General features: G+C 48.8%; 1 protein-coding gene across 8 annotated transcripts in view; it reads right to left on the bottom strand.

Annotated features, from left to right (window-relative positions):
• Positions 1-9220: 9220 nt before the first annotated feature.
• pax7a (paired box 7a) overlaps positions 9221-23488 on the bottom strand; it is a 66301-nt gene continuing 52033 nt past the window's right edge. For 7 of the 8 annotated variants that reach the window (XM_014133075.3, XM_014133077.3, XM_014133078.3 and 4 more), the window contains exons 8-9: positions 13951-14200; positions 9221-12742 (exon numbers count right to left, since the gene is read on the bottom strand). In XM_014133075.3, coding sequence (XP_013988550.1) covers positions 12627-12742; positions 13951-14200 — 366 coding nt within the window. In that variant the 3' untranslated portion in view covers positions 9221-12626. 8 annotated transcript variants of the gene reach the window in all.

Here is a 23488-nt window from a genome sequence, read left to right as displayed (position 1 = left end):
TGTTGATGACTTTGCAAATGCTATTTAGGCCCAAATAGCATAATTTATGATAGATCACTTATAAGGTATGGTTACATTTCATTTGCTCTGTTAAACATACCCTTAAGAATGATAGCAACAGGGAATATATTTTGTCATATCCGCGGCAAGTAGGGGTGCTGAGGGTGCTGCAGCAAGACTTAACAAGTCACATAATAAGTTGCATGGACTCACTCTGTGTGCAATAATAGTGTTTAACATGATTTTTGAATGACTACCTCATCTCTGTACCGCACACATACAATTCATTATCTGTAAGTTTCCTCAGTCAAGCAGTGAATTTCAAACACAGTTCAACCACAAAGACCAAGGAGGTTTTCCAATACCTCACAAAGGAGGGTAGATGGGTAAACAAAAACAAAAAAACAGACATTGAATATCCCTTAGAGCATGGTAAAGTTATTAATTACACTTTGTGTGGTGTATCAATACATCCAGTCACTACAAAGATGCAGGCGTCCTTCCTAACTTAGTTTCCGGAGAGGAAGGAAACCGTTCAGGGATTTCACAGTTACAGAGTTTAACAGTTACAGAGTTTAATGGCTGTGATAGGAGAAAACTGAGGATGGATCAACAACATTGTAGTTATGCCACAATACTAACTAATTACAGAGTGAAAGGAAGGAAGACAGTACAGAAGACAAGACAATACAAAAAGTCTGGGTAGCCATTTGATTAGCTGTTCAGGAGTCTAATGGCTTGGGGGTAGAAGCTGTTAAGAAGCCTTTTTGGCCTAGACTTGGCACTCTGGTACTGCTTGCCGTGCGGTAGCAGAGAGAACAATCTATGACTGATATTGTACAATCTAGGTGTACAAAGCTCTTAGAGACTTACTCAGAAAGACTCACAGCTGTAATCGCTGCCAAAGGTGATTCTAACATGTATTGACTCAGGGATGTGAATACTTATGTAAATTAGATATTTCTGTACTTCATTGTCAACAAATGTACAAACATTTATAAAAACATGTTTTCACTTTGTCATTATAGGTTATTGTATGTAGATGGGTGAGATTTTTATTTTACATTATCCATTTTGAATTCAGGCTGTAACACATACGTCAAGGGGTGTGAATACTTTCTGAAGGCACTGTGTCTGTGTATTGTCCATTACTTAATTTCTGTTATGTCTCATTGATTATTTCCACATGTCATGTCCACTTTCTTAGCATTTTGACATTATTTCACAGTTTTTATAAGAAAACAATCATGTAATGCAGCTTTGGATAGAGAACTTGATCTGGTGTAACATTTCCCTTTTACTGATGTGGGTAATATTTGTTATCAGATTCTACAATATCTGCATTCTACTATTTTCTGAAAATGTATTCAAATTGCATTCACTAGCTGTGAGGATGTCAAGCGTCCGTCAGAAGATAATATTAACATGGCCTGATGCACCATTTCTCATAAGTGCACCTTAAAAGACTCTTAAGCACCGTTACCATGGCAGCCACACAGCTTTCTCAATGCAGCACTGCTTGTGTAACAGAAGTTGGAGTAGGCATTTAACAGTCTTAATTAGATCATTACAATAGCATACATCCTGGCTGCTGTTAAACACTGGGCCAGGAGGCCTACTTACATAAGTTAATGACAAGTGCACCAGTTTATTGACACATTGTTATAACCTGTGAAGAACAGATTTGGTGATAAAAATGTCACAATACACATCTTAAATAAATCTAAAAAGTGCCTGATGAATCTTTAGTAATAAAGTATTTTGATATACTACATGATGGAGGTAGTTATGTGCCATTTGTAGGTTATATCACTGTGCATATTGACGTTGGATTGTCAAATGATGGAATGTTGTGTGATGAGGTGGGTTGGGGGACATCATCTTTGGGGGGGATTCTCTGGTGCTGCCCTTCTCATTCAAAAGAGGAGGCTCTCCTCCCATGCTAAGTTCGCAGAGTCCAATTTCCAGTTAATATGTAGGTCGTGACAGCGGGTGCACAGGGCCTGGTAGGACATAATGGCTATGGGATTGTAAATATTAGTTTTAGAGAGACACAAATGGGGGGCAGGCGGAGGTAAATTTCCATTGAATATGTGCCGGCATCACTGGAGGCCCCAGTGCAGCGGAATAGATTTTCCATTTTCTAGTGTGTCACATTAGATTTTCAGAGGTGCTTGGTGGCAGGTACATGTCATTAGTAACACTTTAGCGCGGTAATGAACCTTTTATTTATCCGGTGCTTCTCTCATGAATGAATAAGGAACCGCTCTCCAGCTGTGCCCAGTCGGGAGCAGTGAGGAGCAGACAGGGGGAGGCAGAGAGACAGCCAGGGCTGGGAAACCAGAGGAGAGGAGAGGACAGACAGAGGGAGGCAGAGAGACAGCCAGGGCTGGGAAACCAGAGGAGAGGAGAGGACAGACAGAGGGAGGCAGAGAGACAGCCAGGACTGGGAAACCAGAGGAGAGGAGAGGACAGACAGAGGGAGGCAGAGAGACAGCCAGGACTGGGAAACCAGAGGAGAGGAGAGGACAGACAGAGGGAGGCAGAGAGACAGCCAGGGCTGGGAAACCAGAGGAGAGGAGAGGACAGACAGAGGGAGGCAGAGAGACAGCCAGGACTGGGAAACCAGAGGAGAGGAGAGGACAGACAGAGGGAGGCAGAGAGACAGCCAGGACTGGGAAACCAGAGGAGAGGAGAGGACAGACAGAGGGAGGCAGAGAGACAGCCAGGGCTGGGAAACCAGAGGAGAGGAGAGGACAGACAGAGGGAGGCAGAGAGACAGCCAGGACTGGGAAACCAGAGGAGAGGAGAGGACAGACAGAGGGAGGCAGAGAGACAGCCAGGACTGGGAAACCAGAGGAGAGGAGAGGACAGACAGAGGGAGGCAGAGAGACAGCCAGGGCTGGGAAACCAGAGGAGAGGAGAGGACAGACAGAGGGAGGCAGAGAGACAGCCAGGACTGGGAAACCAGAGGAGAGGAGAGGACAGACAGAGGGAGGCAGAGAGACAGCCAGGGCTGGGAAACCAGAGGAGAGGAGAGGACAGACAGAGGGAGGCAGAGAGACAGCCAGGGCTGGGAAACCAGAGGAGAGGAGAGGACAGACAGAGGGGCAGAGGGCTCTTGGGACTGGTGAGGTGGGTTGAACAGTCATTACACACACACACACACACACACACACACACACACACACACACACACACACACACACACACACACACACACTCTCTCCTCCGCTTTGTTCCCTGGGGTGCTGATCTGACACTCTATTTGCACACTTTCCCCCCTCCTTCATGAACCTGACAGCCACTTAGCAATACATTAGTCAGAGGAGCTCAAACCCAGAGGCTGGGTAACCAAACTGTCATCATCGTCTCTGTGTTCATTCACAAAACTGACACATGAAGCACATTCACACTCAAAACAGATAACATACATTTTTATAATTATAACATACAAATTCTTACATTTTGATTTAATGTTTTTTATTTCTTATTATTGTTTATATTACAGACATAGAAAAATAGACATTTTTTGATGCCCAGGAGCTGTGACATTGAGAAGTGATACAGCTACACCTTCACTGATACGGTGGGTCTTTTAAAGCAACACGTCAGTCTAACTCTCAATTAGACCCTGGCTGTGCTGAGTGGGGCTTGTAGCTTTCCACCTTTGGGGTCAGTTTGTCAGTAGCTGGGATTGTAAGTCAGTTCCTTGTCCCTCTAGTGTTTTTTTGCGGGATCAGAGGGCAGTTGGGTGCCAGTGTTTCAGGTGTGTGCCCCTGTACCACTCTCTCTATACACCCTGTCCTGCCCAGTCTAGCTTGGTGAAGAGATCAGAGTGGCGTCCACTGGCGTGGTCAGGGTTCCATGTCACCCCCAGCATCCTCACTGTTCATTTCCCTTCCATCTTGAGTGTGAAATTGCTGCCGGTGCGGCGCTGACCCCAGCATTAAGAGGTCAACTATTTCAATCTGATGTGTGCCTTTCTGGCTGAGGGAGTCTAAGAGATGGAGGGGAAAAGGAGAGATGGATGGAGAAAAAGGTGATCACTGTCTGAGCCTGGACTGGCCAGGGAGGGGAAGGACAGAATTTATTTTGAAGTGAACTTCTCTAGGGCTGGGGTCTTCCACCCTATCCTACAAATAGGGAACAATAGGCTTGATTGACCCCAATGGAGCCATCACTTACTTCCACATCCAAGTAAGTTTGAGAACACATTATAATCTACAGCAACAAGCTAGGAAATAGTTATAGGGGAGAGGAAGGGGGATGAATGAGCCAATTAGAAGCTGGGGATGATTAGGTGGTCATGATGGTCAGATTGGGAATTTAGCCAGAACACCAGGATTAACACCCCTACTCTTACCATAAGTGCAATGGGATCTTTAGTGATCACAGAGTCTGGTCACCCATTTAACATCCCATCTGAAAGACGGCACCCTATACAGGGCAATGTCCCCAATCACTGCACTGGGGCACTGGGATAATTTTTTATACCGGAGGAAAGAGTGCTTCCTACTGGCCCTCCAACACCACTTCCAACAGCATCTGGTCTCCCATCCAGGACCAACCCTAATTAGCTTCTGAGGCAATCCATCAGTGGGATGCAGGGTGGTATGCTGCTGGCTGAAAGATGTACCACAACGGTTTGCAAAAATTAAACCCTGGCTCTCACTACCATCAAAATAATAACACTCAGTCTGCAACATACAATGCCCAGTTGTATAGGGATTTTTTTTACAAATAAAATCATAAACTTTGTTTCTCAACTTCTTAATCTATTCTCAATTGAACGCTCAATCTTTGTATGAATCCTGTAAGAAAGCACTTATATGATACAAACATCATAACAGTCTAAGGTCTTGTCTCATATTTCCCATGGGTTAGACTTTCATCCCCCCCCCCCCTCTCTCTCTCTCTCTCTCTCTCTCTCTCTCTCTATTTTCCTCCCCAGACCACTTCCAGCACCACTGCCCAAATAAGGTGCTTGTTCCATGCAACACCCTCGTCTCTCAAGAATCTCTTGAGTTCAGAATCTACCGAAACTTTGGATCTCAAACACAAAACATATTTTATTCAAAGGGTGTCCGTAATCACAAATAAACAGCATTTGTGGCAATGAACGCAGAGCAGAGCTGGAGGAGAGAGAGAGACAGAGAGAGAGAGAGAGAGGAGCCTATCTCATGCAGGAGCAGATAGCTAGTAGATATGATTCCCTTGATAAGGAGCCGTAATTTGGCTTTTAGAGATAGCTCCGGGGGCCGCTGTGCAGAGCCACACCACTGACTTACTGTGTACCCATGTGTGTATGTTTTTATCTCTGGTGTTGAAGAGCTTTTCATCTCTGATGATTTTCGCTCTTTTTTATGTATTTCCCCCAGAAGGTGAGATCACAAACCCACAGAAGGCAGAGTTGCATGTTTTAAAGCGATGGACAAAATACAAATATTTCAAAATGTATTTCATGGTAATTATGTCAAGTTTCATGGCCCTGGCACAGTACTGAGGCACAGCCTCGATGCCTTAATTTGTATAGAAATTGTAATCATTTGTTCATTTCAAGGTGAAAATTGCATTTTTTAATTTAAATTGTATCCTGCGTGATAGGCTATTATCTAGAAAAATTGTCTCTGTCTATGGCGGTCTGTGCCCAGGCGTCACGCCTGTTAGGAGCCCACTTCTCCTGAGAAAGGACTTATGTATATATCTCCTGACTGAATGAACCGAGTTTGTTCTTTACTTAGGGGCCGCCACTGTCTGCACTCATTTCCATTTTTGTTATTAATATTAATTAGTCTGAGAGCACAGCACAGATTTGAAATGTAAATCAAGCTGGGCTTCACAGTGATTTTATCTCACTCTCTTAGATTTACAACTTCACTTGGCCTTTTTTTCTCCCTCATCTCCCTTTCAAACTCCTTCAGGGGGGAGGTGTGTGTGTGTGTGTGTGTGTGTGTGTGTGTGTGTGTGTGTGTGTGTGTGTGTGTGTGTGTGTGTGTGTGTGTGTGTGTGTGTGTGTGTGTGTGTGTGTGTGTAGGCGGGGGGATCCTAGAGGTGTCGAGCAGAAAGCTGCGGCTCAGGTACACAGCCTATGCTGGAATAATTACAGGATTTGGGGGATTATTATACTGTAAGTGCATTCATGGCGACAGCTGGGAGCTTTTTTAGTCCATATGACACATAAGCTCAAAGAATAAAACCCTGTCTTCCTAAAGCCTGTCTTAATCATTCCTCAGCATGTACATGCACACTGCTTTGAACCCCTGCAGAGAATACTATTAGAATACTATTAGCATATTCCAGATTCATCACTTATCATTGTGGAGTTTTTAAATGCCCCCCAACGTCTTATTACTATATATTTGGATGATGTTTTGATGATTATTTTGGTCCCATAAACTTTTAGAGTTATTACAGGCAGAAGGTTTCCTCATGAGGGAGAACTCTCACTGGTTGTTTCCTTCCTACCTTTCCTCCTCATTCTCCACGCCTCTCAATCGCCCACTCTTCAATTGCAGGTCTTACATTACAGCATGGCCAAGGTCCTCAATAAGATCTGAATCACAGCCTTTATGACTCACTCTGGAAGTGTGTGGCTGGCTGGTTGGCTGTACTGTAGCACTGACTTCTCCATCTGTCCATCCCTGCCTCCTGAGTGATAGGGCCCCTTGGTCTTCTCGCTCCACTCTGAGGCTCAGGAGTTTCATTTCCATCCCTGTGATCTAAACAAACCCATTACCTCCAGCAGCCACGTAGCTCTGCACCAGGCAGAACACAAGCCCTGGGCCCAGGACTGACTCGCTGAATGACTGACACAGCCCAGAGCTAAGCCACCGTGGCACACCGCACAGCCACCTTCAATGGCCCTACGTCCGTATAGGAGAGCTATATAGACAGGCCCTCTGCACTTTATCTAAACCATTCCAGAGAGGCGAGGGGAATCGGCTCTTGTGGGCTCTGTTCATCCCCTGCTCCTGTAGTCAATCAATTAGGGGATCAAAGGAGGAGAAGAGTGAAGTGTCACAAAGCTGCACCCATACACCGCTGGCTGGGGCTGCCACCTCGACCCTCGTCCCTGTCTGAGTGACAGCAGAGGAAAACAACAGTCCCAGGCTGGGGCTTCAGGACCACGTCAGACCAGAGAGGACAACTAGAACACATGCATGGGTTTGATCTGGACATCCACACACACTTTAGAAGGATCTGGTTTACCATGACACACTGAGGAAAGATCCTGATCACAATGCACATTGGAACAATGTCAGGACAAAGCCACAAAGGTCCGTTGGCATATATGACAATTAGGGTTGGTGTCAGTTCTTTTAAAAAATCAACACAAGAATACAGTTTTGTAGTGAATTGCCATGAACAAAAAAAATGAAGTATGGAACAGTCTCAACAGCCAATTATTGCAGAATATCAAAGAACATGCAGTAACAACATCCACCAGTATTTCATTTCTCAAATCATAGCACCATTTTCTCACACAACTCTTTTCAATCCAATTACATTAGATGATTTTAGATTTTAACAAATTCTATCAGATCATTTAAAACATAATTTCCAATTCCTCTACCAATTCCTTCAATTCTCTCACTTCAGAGTCAAACTCTTTTTCTGAAATAGATTTTGAAATGGACAATATTTGGTCCCAATGACATACCGTTATTTATACCTTATTTACTGTGCAGAAATCTCCAAGCTGATACATTGTTAGCGTTTGAAATAATATTTTTTATTGTTTGATGACAACCAAGATATGAAGGATAAGTATGTGTTTTAATTGCAAATAAATAAATAAAATACACAGGATTCCAGCTGAGTATAAATACCTGTAGAATTCCTCAATTCGTCATCCATTGCATCATTCATTTCATGGTTTGCATAAATGACAGTATGATGTATTATAAATAAGTAGGCAATTGTATGCTGTATTTCTAAAAAACAAAATCACTTTGTTAATGTATGATCAGTAGGATGATTTAAGTACACTGCAACTGCTTTACCCAGATGAGATGTTAATGCCTTTGGGAAAAAGTGTAGTGGACAGTTCATTTTCAATCAATATAATAAACGTGTTGTATAGGAGAGTTTGATGTAGTGTTTGCACTGCCAGTTAGAGATCACATATTACCCCGGGAGACAAAGGTTCAATCCCAGAGTTCATCACTTTACTCACTACAGTATGTCCCTCTCATTGCCCCTGTCATTCTTTTCCCATCTGTCTCCATCAATACAACTATATAATACATTACGGTAATGGACTGCTGAAATTTGTAAGTGTTTTAAAATGAATGTATTTCATTGTGGACATACCTAAAGTGCTATCCCCATGCCATTTAACAGTGGGAATGGTAAGAGGAGCTTTGCTACTGTAATATACAGCACAGATGACAGTCCCAATGCCACACTGGACGGATTCCTCAATGCTCTTGGCATACCACTGAGATTTGCTGTGACTGTGTGCAAACATTAACAGACACCATTCCAGAGCACATGGGCCCTAGCCAGACCCAGACAGACAGACAGACAGACAGACAGACAGACAGACAGACAGACAGACAGACAGACAGACAGACAGACAGACAGACAGACAGACAGACAGACAGACAGACAGACAGACAGACAGACAGACAGACAGACAGACAGACAGACAGACAGACAGACAGCTGTAGAGGAGATCATTGCTGGACAATGTACAGAATGAATGACTTCCTACAGCTGTGCTCTGCAACAGTCCTGTGCAGCTCCCCCAGCGTGTACCTCTTTCTGGGACTGCTCAGCTCTCTCTTGCTCTCTCTCTCAGACAATGCTCACTGTGATGGAAACAGACGTGTTCCCTGAAGCTCATAGAATGTAATACACATGTGCGCGTGTCCATTTATGCACACGTGTGTACTACACTACACAGAGCAAGTGGGCATTGTAGGGAAAAGAGAGGTGAAAAGTTCAGATGAATCCCATCAGGCTGAATACTCATGATACACATTTTTCTTACATAAAAAAGGACTATTTTGACTGATACACATTTTTCTTACATAACAAATGACTACTATGACTGATACACATTTTTCTTACATAACAAATGACTACTATGACTGATACACATTTTTCTTACATAACAAATGACTACTATGACTGATTTGGACTCTATGTGGCTTTATACTGTATTATTGTATTTTGATAGGAAACCTCAAAAAGGACAAAGCACAGCGCTGGATCTGTTTTAGAGCTTTAATTGATAACAGTTACGCCAGTGTTACAGTAAACACACCAACAGGCTGAAGGTAGTAAATACCAATACAAGTTCCCACTACTCTAATACTTCATACAGCAGAATAAATTATACCATGGTAATATCCACACATGCGGAACAGGAAGGGAATAAAGAAAAACACAGATGCCATAAAGCAAGTAAATAGGTTAGGGGTCAGAGGGAAGGTGGGGAGAGGAAGAGTCATAATGATTTAAATATCCAAATGTCGATTAACGCAGGTGTTAGAAATGGATTTGATACACTAAAAGCATTTTAAAAAACCTTTTTTTTTTATATACACAATAATGGGGCATTTTTTAAACAGATATTTTAGACCAGCTGGGTTCAGTGCTTCAGAGTCATTACTTTCAGTGAGGCGTTCTCCACTGGAGCCTGGCTGTACACACACATAGCCAGAGAACACACTGGTCGGTCCACCGTTCTATTCTAACCTCTTTCCCAGAAAGGAGAGGTCACCATCCTTCATGGCATCAAAGCTGTGCTGCTGAGCCCCTCGACAATGTTTCACACTGAGAGGTCAGAGGTCAGATAGATATGTATGGTCCATGGTAAGGTCTGCACTCAGATCATGAGTCCATAAGATCAAGTGCTGGAATACACCTTCCAATGCTCCTGGCTGCACAGGTGTGGCATAATAGGCTCCATCTGGTCACCATCAAAACGCATTGGTCCGAGACTCTCTCTCTCTGTCTACTAACTTAAATCCACTCAGTTGAGTTTCAACCTCTTTTATACAATTATTAAATTGAGGAAATTTATTGGAATTTTTTCCTAATTTAATATACAGAATTCCTTACTTAGCTGGGCGCAAACACTGCATTTTGTTGAAAGAAAGCAATACAATATAACACAACCAAAAACAACAGAAGGAAACCAGTAAATCAAAAATACACTGACTTCCGCAGATCTCTTGCCTTAACTACCACTGAACATTGTTCTTGTTTTAGTATAAAACATACTTTTTATAATCAAACAATTCACAATCTACCCGTCTACTGTATCATGTCCATCTATATGCGACTAAGGACCAAATCCTGACTTGAAATATGCATACTTAACTCACTCCAACTTTTGCAAAACAATCACACACTGATGTCAATGGGAGTTATGCACACGTACCTCAAGTTAGAATTCAGCCCCAAATAGATTGTGTCAAAAGTCAACTATGAGTGCTACACAAATGTTTCATATTTGCTATTCTAAAAAAATGGTTTGTTTTAGTACATTTCTGTGAGTGTGTCGGTCAAAGCAGGAGTTGAATGTCCAGGGGACTAGGAGGGGGGCGTATCCAGTCAAAGCCAGAGAGGGGGCCAGCCAGGGCTGTTACCTGTGCCCTTTCACAATTGACTGGATTATTTAATTTGCCAAAGTGCATGTGACTGGCACAGCTTGTGTACTCTTAATCTCATCATGAGCAGAAAAGGAATGTGACTGAGTTATTCAACCATCCTGGAGGAATGTTTCACAGGAATGCGGACTTGGTCCAAACCAAAGTGGTAAACAGCTGCATGTGCCTTTAGAAAATGTCTTAATTACCCTAAGAGAATATAAAAGGTGGCTGGTAATGAGAACGGTAATTTTGAATTAGCTTTGACAGTAAGTTTGTGTCATTTAATCTCCTTTACCCTCTTAAAGTCACATAGAGTTCTGTGGTGGATGGGGTTTGGGGGATAGGGGGTTTAGTCCTCATTGGCATGGTCCATATTTCTAAACAAAAAAACATGAATTTCCCCCAATCCTGTTTTTACAAACAATGCCCTCCTCCCGATGAAGTACAGCTAAGGATGGGATAGATGTTGGGAGGGGGGAAGCCATTGGCCGCCAAACCGCTGCCAATTCCCAGTAGAATCCGCCCAGCCAGACTTCCCACAGAGTGGCCAAGTTCTTTAGGAATGTCAAGTTGTATATGAAAGTGAGAAGGTCAAAACGCTTACTAAGATTAGAGCTCAGGGAACAGGCAGAGGAACAGCAGTCTGGGAAACAATCAGGTATTGTATACTATGATAAAAATACTATAGTATTCACTGTAGGGTTTTTGTGGACTTTACTGTAGCATCTACTGTAACATTTACTGAAGTATACTGTAGGAATTACAGATAACTATAGTACTGTAGTAAGAAAAAAAGTATATACTATATGAATAAATGTTATGTTTTTGGGAACTGTAGTATACTGTATAGTTTAGAAGTGGAAGCTTTCTCCTTGTAGGTAGGTAGGTAGGTAGGTAGATCTGGGGTCTGAGCAGTAGTTCAGAGAGTCTGCTCTCTTCTATAACCTGTAGGGGACATAACATATGTTCTATACTTGGCATGTAGGTTTTCACTTATGGGTGGCACAAATTACGATGTGGGGGGGGGGTGGATGGGCAGGGCATATGCAAATTAAATACTATCGTTTTTACTAAAGTTAAAAAAGTGTAGTGATTTTGCAGACTGTAGTGTTTTTCCTGACATTACTGTAGTATATACTACAATTTTTTTTTAAGATAATACTGTAGTATCTCCAATAGTGTTCTACAGTATACTACAACATTCTATAGTAAGTACTACACATGGTCGAGGGATACTACAGTGTGTAGTATAGTATTCTACAGTATACTACAATTTACTATAGAATTCGTTAGTAAGTACTGTATTATTCTATAGTAAACTGTAGTATTTTCTCATGTGGGAGCTTTTCTCTCTGACTGGGCCGCCACACGCATGAACGTACGCACACACACACACACACACACACACACACACACACACACACACACACACACACACACACACACACACACACACACACACACACACACACACACACACACACACACACACACACACACACACACACACACAGACACACTCTGCACCACACTACACTGTATCCCCTCAGTCATCTGCTAGCATTTCACACTGACACAAAAAAGAGCCATGAAGGGAATAATAAACAAAATCACATGAATCATAATCATAACAGCAATAATAATATAAACAATATTGATATAAAACAAGAGGGATTATCATTTGAATGACATTGGCTTAGTGAACTACTATAAACAACAAGGTCAATGTACATTTGGAAATGGCTCTGAGTGTGGACTGGACTGCAGCCAGGGGGCGTGTTCTCCATGCTGGCTGGAGCCAATGTCTCTGGGATGTCTGGACAGAGCCAATCAGGGGTGAGGATGGCACAGGGGAGGGGCAGAGCCAACGTTTACACAGCCTGACTGCCTGCTGGGGGGAGAGAGAGTGTGCTGGTGCAGTGGTTGGGCTGCAGGGTGGGGAGCAGCAGTAGGGTGGTTCATGTACTGTAGGGGGGTGTTGAGTTTAGACTGGGTGGAGCCAGGCGGAGGCTGGGTGTTTCAGTAGGCCTGTCCCGTCTCCACCTGCAGTAGTCCCAGGACAGCAGAGTGGTCTCCCAGCTTCATCCTCCTCTGGGTGGACAGACTCACGTTCTTAGCCAGGTAGTCAACTGCAGCTGGAGAGAACAGACACACAAAGAGTCACACATTTGCATGTGAGGGATACACACACACACATAAACACACACAACACACGGCCAACCCTTATGTCCTTGTTGGTCACTGTTGTTCATTTCATTTCATCTCTCTGTTTCTGACTCTGTTCTAAATGAGTTCTGACAGAACCAAGTGGAGTAAAATGAGAAATAATTTGAAAACAAAACAATCTCTTTCCCATGCCATGTTTGAGGTTGGCATAGACTTGGCACGGGCATGTGCCACCTCATAGTGTCTCCATGCTGTCACTCAGCATGGTCCCAGGGTGTATTGTGTATGCCAGTCTTCATTACACTTGGCATCTCTGATTTCATGCCCTCCACACTTCCCTTCCCCGATCATTTTCATCAGTAGACAGCAGCTCTCTCTTCTCTCCTCCATTCATTAGCCAGCCACTGTGCTCAATCACTGTCTTAATTAACCACAGATCAGATCACATCCACACGGCCATCAGTCTCTCTGCTCTGCAAGCTGGCTGCAGATAACACTACTGTCACACACCACACACACACACACACACACACACACACACACACACACACACACACACACACACACACACACACACACACACACACACACACATAAACAAACACGCACAGGTATACACATGGGACCAAAGGAGGCTGGCTGGGGAAGTGTGCTACAGTTTACCCCTTATGAAGGGTTGTGACAGCATCAGTCAATAATTATGCTAATCTAATAGATCAGCCTGTTTCCTGCCCCGAGGTGTGTGTGTGTGTGTTTGTGTGTGTGTGTGTGTGTGTGTTAGATAGAAAGAGAGAGAAAGGGGTGGCTAAGAGGACAGTGTGGCCCCTCAGGGTGTGTTAGTGCCTTTGAAGTGGCCCTCTCCTCATTCCCAGCCAAGCAGAGTAGAGCATAGTGTGACTAAGCTAGGTAGCACCGAATGGGAATCAGAGGCCTTTATCAGGAGCACGTGTCTGCTCTGACAGACCAGGAGTCAAAGGTCAAGGGGCAGCCCGACCTGGGAGGTGGTGGTGGCAGCACCATTTCCTCTAACTACCACTGGTCCCATGTAATATGAGATGGAAGACATGCAGGAGACTTGGAAGGAGGTCAGATGGGAAAGGCAAAAGACATCCACTCATATACAAACACACGCACTCACTTTCTCACATTCACACATAAATGCAGATGCAGTACTTACTCTGTCCATACTGGCTGTACTGGTATCCGGCGGTGACGGGGTCCACACTGTAGCTGGTGGCGCTGTAGGTGGGGGGGCAGTAGGACTGGGAGGAAGCCAGGCTGTCCACCCCCTTGATGGAGTCAGAGCGCTGGCTGCAGCTGGCTGAGATGGGGTTGGAGGACTCCAGGCTGCCATGGAGGGGGGAGATGGAGAAGTCATGCTGGGACTGGGAGGGCACCGCGTTGGGGTTACTCAGGATGCTCATCACCTGGGGAGGGAGGGCAGAGGGGAGACAGAGGGGGAGTTAGAAAGGCTGAGGTCCTAAATAACACATGGATGAGATTGAGTGACTGCACTATTGAGTTGTACAGAGGCATCTTAAAAAACAGTCTTTTAACTTTGAAACATGGACCAACAAAAAAAGGGAAAAAAAGGAAAGTGGCGAGGGAGATGTAGATGTAGGGAGATGGGGTGAGAGAGGGAGATGGGGTGAGGGAGGGAGATGGGGTGAGAGAGGGAGATGGGGTGAGAGAGGGAGATGGGGTGAGAGAGGGAGATGGGGTGAGGGAGGGAGATGTAGGGATGTAGGGAGATGGGGTGAGGGAGGGAGATGGGGTGAGAGAGGGAGATGGGGTGAGGGAGGGAGATGTAGGGATGTAGGGAGATGGGGTGAGGGAGGGAGATGGGGTGAGGGAGGGAGATGGGGTGAGAGAGGGAGATGGGGTGAGAGAGGGAGATGGGGTGAGGGAGGGAGATGTAGGGATGTAGGGAGATGGGGTGAGGGAGGGAGATGGGGTGAGAGAGGGAGATGGGGTGAGGGAGGGAGATGGGGTGAGAGAGGGAGATGGGGTGAGAGAGGGAGATGGGGTGAGGGAGGGAGATGTAGGGATGTAGGGAGATGGGGTGAGGGAGGGAGATGGGGTGAGAGAGGGAGATGGGGTGAGGGAGGGAGATGGGGTGAGAGAGGGAGATGGGGTGAGAGAGGGAGATGGGGTGAGAGAGGGAGATGGGGTGAGGGAGGGAGATGTAGGGATGTAGGGAGATGGGGTGAGAGAGGGAGATGGGGTGAGAGAGGGAGATGGGGTGAGGGAGGGAGATGGTGTGAGGGAGGGAGATGGTGTGAGGGAGGGAGATGGGGTGAGAGAGGGAGATGGGGTGAGGGAGGGAGATGGGGTGAGGGAGGGAGATGGGGTGAGGGAGGGCGAAGAGGTGAGGGAGGGAGGGAGGGAGATGGGGTGAGGGAGGGAGATGGGGTGAGGGAGGGAGATGAGGTGAGGGAGGGAGGGAGATGGGGTGAGGGAGGGAGATGAGGTGAGGGAGGGAGATGGGGTGAGGGAGGGAGATGGGGTGAGGGAGGGAGATGGGGTGAGAGAGGGAGATGGGGTGAGGGAGGGAGATGGGGTGAGGGAGGGAGATGAGGTGAGGGAGGGAGGGAGATGGGGTGAGGGAGGGAGATGGGGTGAGGGAGGGAGATGGGGTGAGAGAGGGAGATGGGGTGAGGGAGAGAGATGAGGTGAGGGAGGGAGATGGGGTGAGAGAGGGAGATGGAGTGAGAGAGGGAGATGGGGTGAGGGAGGGAGATGGGGTGAGAGAGGGAGATGGGGTGAGGGAGGGAGATGGGGTGAGAGAGGGAGATGGGGTGAGAGAGGGAGATGGGGTGAGAGAGGGAGATGGGGTGAGGGAGGGAGATGTAGGGATGTAGGGAGATGGGGTGAGAGAGGGAGATGGGGTGAGAGAGGGAGATGGGGTGAGGGAGGGAGATGGTGTGAGGGAGGGAGATGGTGTGAGGGAGGGAGATGGGGTGAGAGAGGGAGATGGGGTGAGGGAGGGAGATGGGGTGAGGGAGGGCGATGAGGTGAGGGAGGGAGGGAGGGAGATGGGGTGAGGGAGGGAGATGGGGTGAGGGAGGGAGATGAGGTGAGGGAGGGAGGGAGATGGGGTGAGGGAGGGAGATGGGGTGAGGGAGGGAGATGGGGTGAGGGAGGGAGATGGGGTGAGGGAGGGAGATGGGGTGAGAGAGGGAGATGGGGTGAGGGAGGGAGATGGGGTGAGGGAGGGAGATGAGGTGAGGGAGGGAGGGAGATGGGGTGAGGGAGGGAGATGGGGTGAGAGAGGGAGATGGGGTGAGGGAGGGAGATGGGGTGAGAGAGGGAGATGGGGTGAGAGAGGGAGATGGGGTGAGAGAGGGAGATGGGGTGAGGGATGGGGATGTAGATGTAGGGAGATGGGGTGAGGGAGGGAGATGGGGTGAGAGAGGGAGATGGGGTGAGGGAGGGAGATGGGGTGAGAGAGGGAGATGGGGTGAGAGAGGGAGATGGGGTGAGGGAGGGAGATGTAGGGATGTAGGGAGATGGGGTGAGAGAGGGAGATGGGGTGAGAGAGGGAGATGGGGTGAGGGAGGGAGATGGGGTGAGGGAGGGAGATGGGGTGAGGGAGGGCGATGAGGTGAGGGAGGGAGGGAGGGAGATGGGGTGAGGGAGGGAGATGGGGTGAGGGAGGGAGATGAGGTGAGGGAGGGAGGGAGATGGGGTGAGGGAGGGAGATGGGGTGAGGGAGGGAGATGGGGTGAGGGAGGGAGATGGGGTGAGGGAGGGAGATGGGGTGAGAGAGGGAGATGGGGTGAGGGAGGGAGATGGGGTGAGGGAGGGAGATGAGGTGAGGGAGGGAGGGAGATGGGGTGAGGGAGGGAGATGGGGTGAGGGAGGGAGATGGGGTGAGAGAGGGAGATGGGGTGAGGGAGAGAGATGAGGTGAGGGAGGGAGATGGGGTGAGAGAGGGAGATGGAGTGAGAGAGGGAGATGGGGTGAGGGAGGGAGATGGGGTGAGAGAGGGAGATGGGGTGAGGGAGGGAGATGGGGTGAGAGAGGGAGATGGGGTGAGAGAGGGAGATGGGGTGAGAGAGGGAGATGGGGTGAGGGAGGGAGATGTAGGGATGTAGGGAGATGGGGTGAGAGAGGGAGATGGGGTGAGAGAGGGAGATGGGGTGAGGGAGGGAGATGGTGTGAGGGAGGGAGATGGTGTGAGGGAGGGAGATGGGGTGAGAGAGGGAGATGGGGTGAGGGAGGGAGATGGGGTGAGGGAGGGAGATGGGGTGAGGGAGGGCGATGAGGTGAGGGAGGGAGGGAGGGAGATGGGGTGAGGGAGGGAGATGGGGTGAGGGAGGGAGATGAGGTGAGGGAGGGAGGGAGATGGGGTGAGGAGGGAGATGGGGTGAGGGAGGGAGATGGGGTGAGGGAGGGAGATGGGGTGAGGGAGGGAGATGGGGTGAGAGGGGAGATGGGGTGAGGGAGGGAGATGGGGTGAGGGAGGGAGATGAGGTGAGGGAGGGAGGGAGATGGGGTGAGGGAGGGAGATGGGGTGAGGGAGGGAGATGGGGTGAGAGAGGGAGATGGGGTGAGGGAGAGAGATGAGGTGAGGGAGGGAGATGGGGTGAGAGAGGGAGATGGAGTGAGAGAGGGAGATGGGGTGAGGGAGGGAGATGGGGTGAGGGAGGGAGATGGGGTGAGAGAGGGAGATGGGGTGAGAGAGAGAGATGGGGTGAGAGAGGGAGATGGGGTGAGGGAGGGGGGAGATGGGGTGAGGGAGGGAGGGAGATGGGGTGAGAGAGGGAGATGGGGTGAGGGAGATGGGGTGAGGGAGGGAGATGGGGTGAGAGAGGGAGATGGGGTGAGGGAGGGAGATGGGGTGAGGGAGGGAGATGGGGTGAGGGAGGGAGATGGGGTGAGGGAGGGAGATGAGGTGAGGGAGGGAGATGGGGTGAGGGAGGGAGATGGGGTGAGAGAGGGAGATGGGGTGAGAGAGGGAGATGGGGTGAGGGAGGGAGATGGGGTGAGGGAGGGAGATGGGGTGAGAGAGGGAGATGGGGTGAGGGAGGGAGATGGGGTGAGGGAGGGAGATGGGGTGAGGGAGGGCGATGGGGTGAGGGAGATGGGGTGAGGGAGGGAGATGGGGTGAGGGAGGGAGATGAGGTGAGGGAGGGAGATGGGGTGAGGGAGGGAGATGGGGTGAGGGAGAGAGATGAGGTGAGGGAGGGAGATGGGGTGAGAGAGGGAGATGGGGTGAGGGAGGGAGGGAGATGGGGTGAGAGAGGGAGATGGGGTGAGAGAGGGAGATGGGGTGAGGGAGAGAGATGAGGTGAGGGAGGGAGATGGGGTGAGAGAGGGAGATGGGGTGAGAGAGAGAGATGGGGTGAGAGAGGGAGATGGGGTGAGGGAGGGAGGGAGATGGGGTGAGGGAGGGAGGGAGATGGGGTGAGAGAGGGAGATGGGGTGAGGGAGATGGGGTGAGGGAGGGAGATGGGGTGAGAGAGGGAGATGGGGTGAGGGAGGGAGATGGGGTGAGGGAGGGAGATGGGGTGAGGGAGGGAGATGGGGTGAGGGAGGGAGATGAGGTGAGGGAGGGAGATGGGGTGAGGGAGGGAGATGGGGTGAGAGAGGGAGATGGGGTGAGAGAGGGAGATGGGGTGAGGGAGGGAGATGGGGTGAGGGAGGGAGATGGGGTGAGAGAGGGAGATGGGGTGAGGGAGGGAGATGGGGTGAGGGAGGGAGATGGGGTGAGGGAGGGCGATGGGGTGAGGGAGATGGGGTGAGGGAGGGAGATGGGGTGAGGGAGGGAGATGAGGTGAGGGAGGGAGATGGGGTGAGGGAGGGAGATGGGGTGAGGGAGGGAGATGGGGTGAGGGAGAGAGATGAGGTGAGGGAGGGAGATGGGGTGAGAGAGGGAGATGGGGTGAGAGAGGGAGATGGAGTGAGGGAGGGAGATGGGGTGAGGGAGGGAGATGGGGTGAGAGAGGGAGATGGGGTGAGAGAGGGAGATGGGGTGAGGGAGGGAGATGAGGTGAGGGAGGGAGATGGGGTGAGGGAGGGAGGGAGATGGGGTGAGGGAGGGAGGGAGATGGGGTGAGAGAGGGAGATGGGGTGAGGGAGGGAGATGGGGTGAGGGAGGGAGATGGGGTGAGAGAGGGAGATGGGGTGAGAGAGGGAGATGGGGTGAGGGAGATGGGGTGAGAGAGGGAGATGGAGTGAGGGAGGGAGATGGGGTGAGGGAGGGAGATGGGGTGAGAGAGGGAGATGGGGTGAGAGAGAGAGATGGGGTGAGAGAGGGAGATGAGGTGAGGGAGGGAGATGGGGTGAGGGGGGGAGGGAGATGGGGTGAGGGAGGGAGGGAGATGGGGTGAGAGAGGGAGATGGGGTGAGGGAGATGGGGTGAGAGAGGGAGATGGGGTGAGAGAGGGAGATGGGGTGAGGGAGATGGGGTGAGGGAGGGAGATGGGGTGAGAGAGGGAGATGGGGTGAAGGAGGGAGATGGGGTGAGAGAGGGAGATGGGGTGAAGGAGGGAGATGGGGTGAGAGAGGGAGATGGGGTGAGGGAGGGAGATGAGGTGAGGGAGGGAGATGGGGTGAGGGAGGGAGGGAGATGGGGTGAGGGAGGGAGGGAGATGGGGTGAGAGAGGGAGATGGGGTGAGGGAGATGGGGTGAGGGAGGGAGATGGGGTGAGAGAGGGAGATGGGGTGAAGGAGGGAGATGGGGTGAGAGAGGGAGGGAGATGGGGTGAGGGAGGGAGGGAGATGGGGTGAGAGAGGGAGATGGGGTGAGAGAGGGAGATGGGGTGAAGGAGGGAGATGGGGTGAGAGAGGGAGGGAGATGGGGTGAGGGAGGGAGGGAGATGGGGTGAGAGAGGGAGGGAGATGGGGTGAGGGAGGGAGGGAGATGGGGTGAGAGAGGGAGAGAGATGGGGTGAGGGAGGGAGGGAGATGGGGTGAGAGAGGGAGATGGGGTGAGAGAGGGAGATGGGGTGAGAGAGGGAGATGGGGTGAGGGAGGGAGGGAGATGGGGTGAGAGAGGGAGATGGGGTGAGAGAGGGAGGGAGATGGGGTGAGGGAGGGAGGGAGATGGGGTGAGAGAGGGAGATGGGGTGAGAGAGGGGAAGAAACAGAAAGACTGTTCTATTAGTGGTGCCAGTGAGTTCAGCGTTAAATGCAGGGACAGTGTGGGGACAGTGTGGGGACAGTTTGGGGACAGTGTGGGGACAGTATGGGGACAGTTTGGGGACAGTGTGGGGACAGTGTTGGGACAGTGTGGGGACAGTATGGGGACAGTGCGGGGACAGTGTGGGGACAGTGTGGGGACAGTATGGGGACAGTGTGGGGACAGTGTGGGGACAGTATGGGGACAGTGTGGGGACAGTGTGGGGACAGTGTTGGGACAGTGTGGGGACAGTATGGGGACAGTGTAGGGACAGTGTGGGGACAGTGTGGGGACAGTGTGGGGACAGAAGGGTCTTAGGGTGATAATAGAGCCACTGACAGACAGACCCTGTTTGTTCCAGAGCCTGGGGGCTGGAGGAGGCCTGAGGCCTACATCACAACAAGCACTGAGGGACTCCCTAATCCCCAGCCCCTAGCCTAGCCATCTCATGAATAGTAATGAAGTTGGAAGTAGTAAACGATCCTCTTAGATCAGATCCCCACAGAAATAGTCTCCACTAGCCTCACTGAAGGGCCTACTGCTAGTATGAGTTAGGGTTATGGCTAGGGTAAGTATTAGGAGTGTTATTTATACAGCATGAGTGCATTTATTTCAATACTCTGTAATCTCATCTAATATACAATGATGAGTTAACAGATAATACACTTGTGGTATGGATATGATTATCTCCATTAGACTGGAGGCACAGACCATCGCCGCAATGCAGATGGAGGTTTCTACTGAGCTTCTGGCCTAAACTGAAATGTTAGAATTGGACTATAATGTCCCTTTTATAAAACTAGAAAGGGCCGGGGAGATTGTGAATGGGGGAGAATGGTCCCACACATGCTTCCTCCCCAACATCAGGTTCACGTTGTGTCTCGTTACGCTGGGCTGGCCTTTGGCGCTTTGGCTGCTAAACCAATTAGCCCATCATGGAGGTGGTTAAACACACACACACACACACACACACACACACACACACACACACACACACACACACACACACACACACACACACACACACACACACACACACACACACACACACACACACACACACACACACACAAAAGGTTTAAACACAGTTCACAGAGCCGATGCTGTGGTGCAAAATATCCTACAGAAGGACAGGGCTCCAGTCAATCTCCAGAGTGGACATCCAAGCAACCTTTATACTGTAGAACCTCTTCACCGCATACATACGGAGCCCTACTGCTCAGCAATACAGCCAGACACACACACCGGATAGGGAAAATGTATCTTATTCCACAAATTAATCCTATTCTGCAGAAACTGTCTCTGAGGAAATATGAAGCACTTGAGGCACATCAGAGACATAAAGGCTGGTTAGTGATTTCCTCATGTTAATTCTATCAGGATGGAAACCCCCACCATCCACCAGCCCCACAACTTATTCAGACAGAACATGTGACATGTATCCATAAGAGGGAGATTTATGGCTCTCTGCATGCAGGACACATGGGACGCTCTCTCCCATATGGATTGGAGCTGGAAAACAGACTCCTTCTCAGTGTGAAACCTCCTATACCCTGCTGTGCTGGGCTGTGCTGTACTGTGCTGTGCTGGGCTGTGTTGTGGTGTACTGTGCTGTGCTGGTCATGTGACTGGGTGTGAGGAAGTGCTAGTTGGGGGTCCAGGGAGACAGCTGGAGGGGGTGGTGCCAGATATAGTCATCAGTTAATTGAAGCTTGATTACATCGCTTCCTTATTTAAACATGAAATAATAAAACGGCCAGCAACCAGGGGCTGTGCTAAATTGAGCCTAATTACTATTCATAGATTTCACCAGTTCCTCAACAGAGATGGCCACTTTTCATGGACAATGTTATAATTTCATTTTTTCCCCAAGATTGCAAAAAAGTTAGTAAAAAAGAAAGTATTGTCTGGAGCGTTGTATCCTTGAGATGCCCTTCCTGAAATGGTTCTGAAGGTTTTGGTTAACTGATGCTGGAGGGGGGAAAGGTAAGCTCCTCGATTGAGCCTGGGTTCATATTAGCTATCTGTAATGTCCTACTGCTTTCACACAGCTAAATAAAAATCAATGCCATTTCACCACTTCCCCCTATTATCTGATGTGGGTGGAGATATGGCTGATGCTGAGTATCAGCTGCAGGGTGTAAAACACACCCTCAACAGGCCTTTAGACCTGCTCTGCTCCAGAACAACACCACTCAATACACACTTAACACCCTCACTCCCTTTCAGAACAGTCCTCCACTACAGCCCTTCCTCCCTCTCCCTCTGTCTCTCCGTACAGCGTCCTCAGTGTTTGTTTGTTGTTTGACTTTGTGCTAGGGCTGTTGGAGGAGATAATGTGAGCCAGGACCAGTTTAAAGGACACTGCTCCAGGGCGTCCCCTGCCTCGCTCTATACAGATAGATTACTTTATAAATAATAATAAAAAACTAATTAATTCTCTCAACTTCTGAGCCCTCCAGCACTGCGGCAGAGTGAACAGGGAACTGTAAGTTGATACAATGTCAATCCTTTCAGAAAAATAAATTGAGCATTTGCAACACAAAAATACATTCTTTTATACCCTGCTAATTTCCTTAACAGTCAAATTATATTTTTTTGTCTACTTAAATGTTTGACGAGCCTTTGCTCTTTGTTGGATTTGCTTCCTGAATAAAATAACTTGACTTACTGTGAGGAAGTTGACTGACTGAGAAAGCGGAAGGCAATATTTTCAAAAATGGAAAAAAGTGCATCATTTTCTTACATACAATACTCGCTAAATTCCCTACAGTGACATATTCAAGCCACAGTTTCAAAGAGATGCCTTACGTCACAATGTTATTTATTAACCTTTATTTTCACTATATATGGTCATGTAATGTGCTATGCTCATCTTAATCCTTGAATGACCACATCAGGTCAGCGTGCACCTCACTGCTCACCCAGTGCCACGCACTAGTGATGGAAATGTTCACTATACGTTTTTTCATGTTCACAAAAATATTTCAGAGACAAAGTTTTTGCATCTGAAAGAAAGTGATACAGCATAAGGAAAATAAAAAAGAGAGTATATAGATATAAAGAGGGGGAAGGAAAGAGGAGCGAGAAGAGAGAAAGAGAGAGTGAGAGTGTGAGAGAGAGGCTTTGGGAAGTACAAAGACTCCTGTAGGACTGAGTTGGCCTGAGGGCCAGCCTGCCTGGAGAGCTGATAGGACAGCCCTGTGTTCCATTCTCGGCGCCAGCGCCCTCGCCAACACACCCCACTCCACAAACACTTCTCTTAATCTGCGCAAGACTGGATTAGCTCCCCTGTCACCGATAGCTCCCGTTCTGCCCAAATCAAATGCCCCCAAGACATACCTTTAAGTTCGGTAGAGGTCACTGGGGCAGAGAGGAGAAAATAAGCACTCCAAATGTCTGGAAGTTATCTGAGCGGCGCAGAATAACATCACGCACCTTGGCAGATCTGCCTGGCTGATACACACCTCACCTGGGAATGACTTAAGATCAGGGATGACGATGACACCAAATTTGGGTAGATGTTTTTTTTTCAATGTCAGTCCTGGGGTGTGATTACAGAGAGTAAATGTTGAATTTACTGACCTAT

This window comes from Salmo salar, chromosome 12 (assembly GCF_965601325.2).
Source record: "Salmo salar chromosome 12, fSalSal1, whole genome shotgun sequence".
In the NCBI taxonomy this organism is placed as follows: domain Eukaryota; kingdom Metazoa; phylum Chordata; class Actinopteri; order Salmoniformes; family Salmonidae; genus Salmo; species Salmo salar.
Note: the sequence above shows the minus strand (reverse complement) of the source record. Positions and strands in the feature narration are given on the sequence as shown.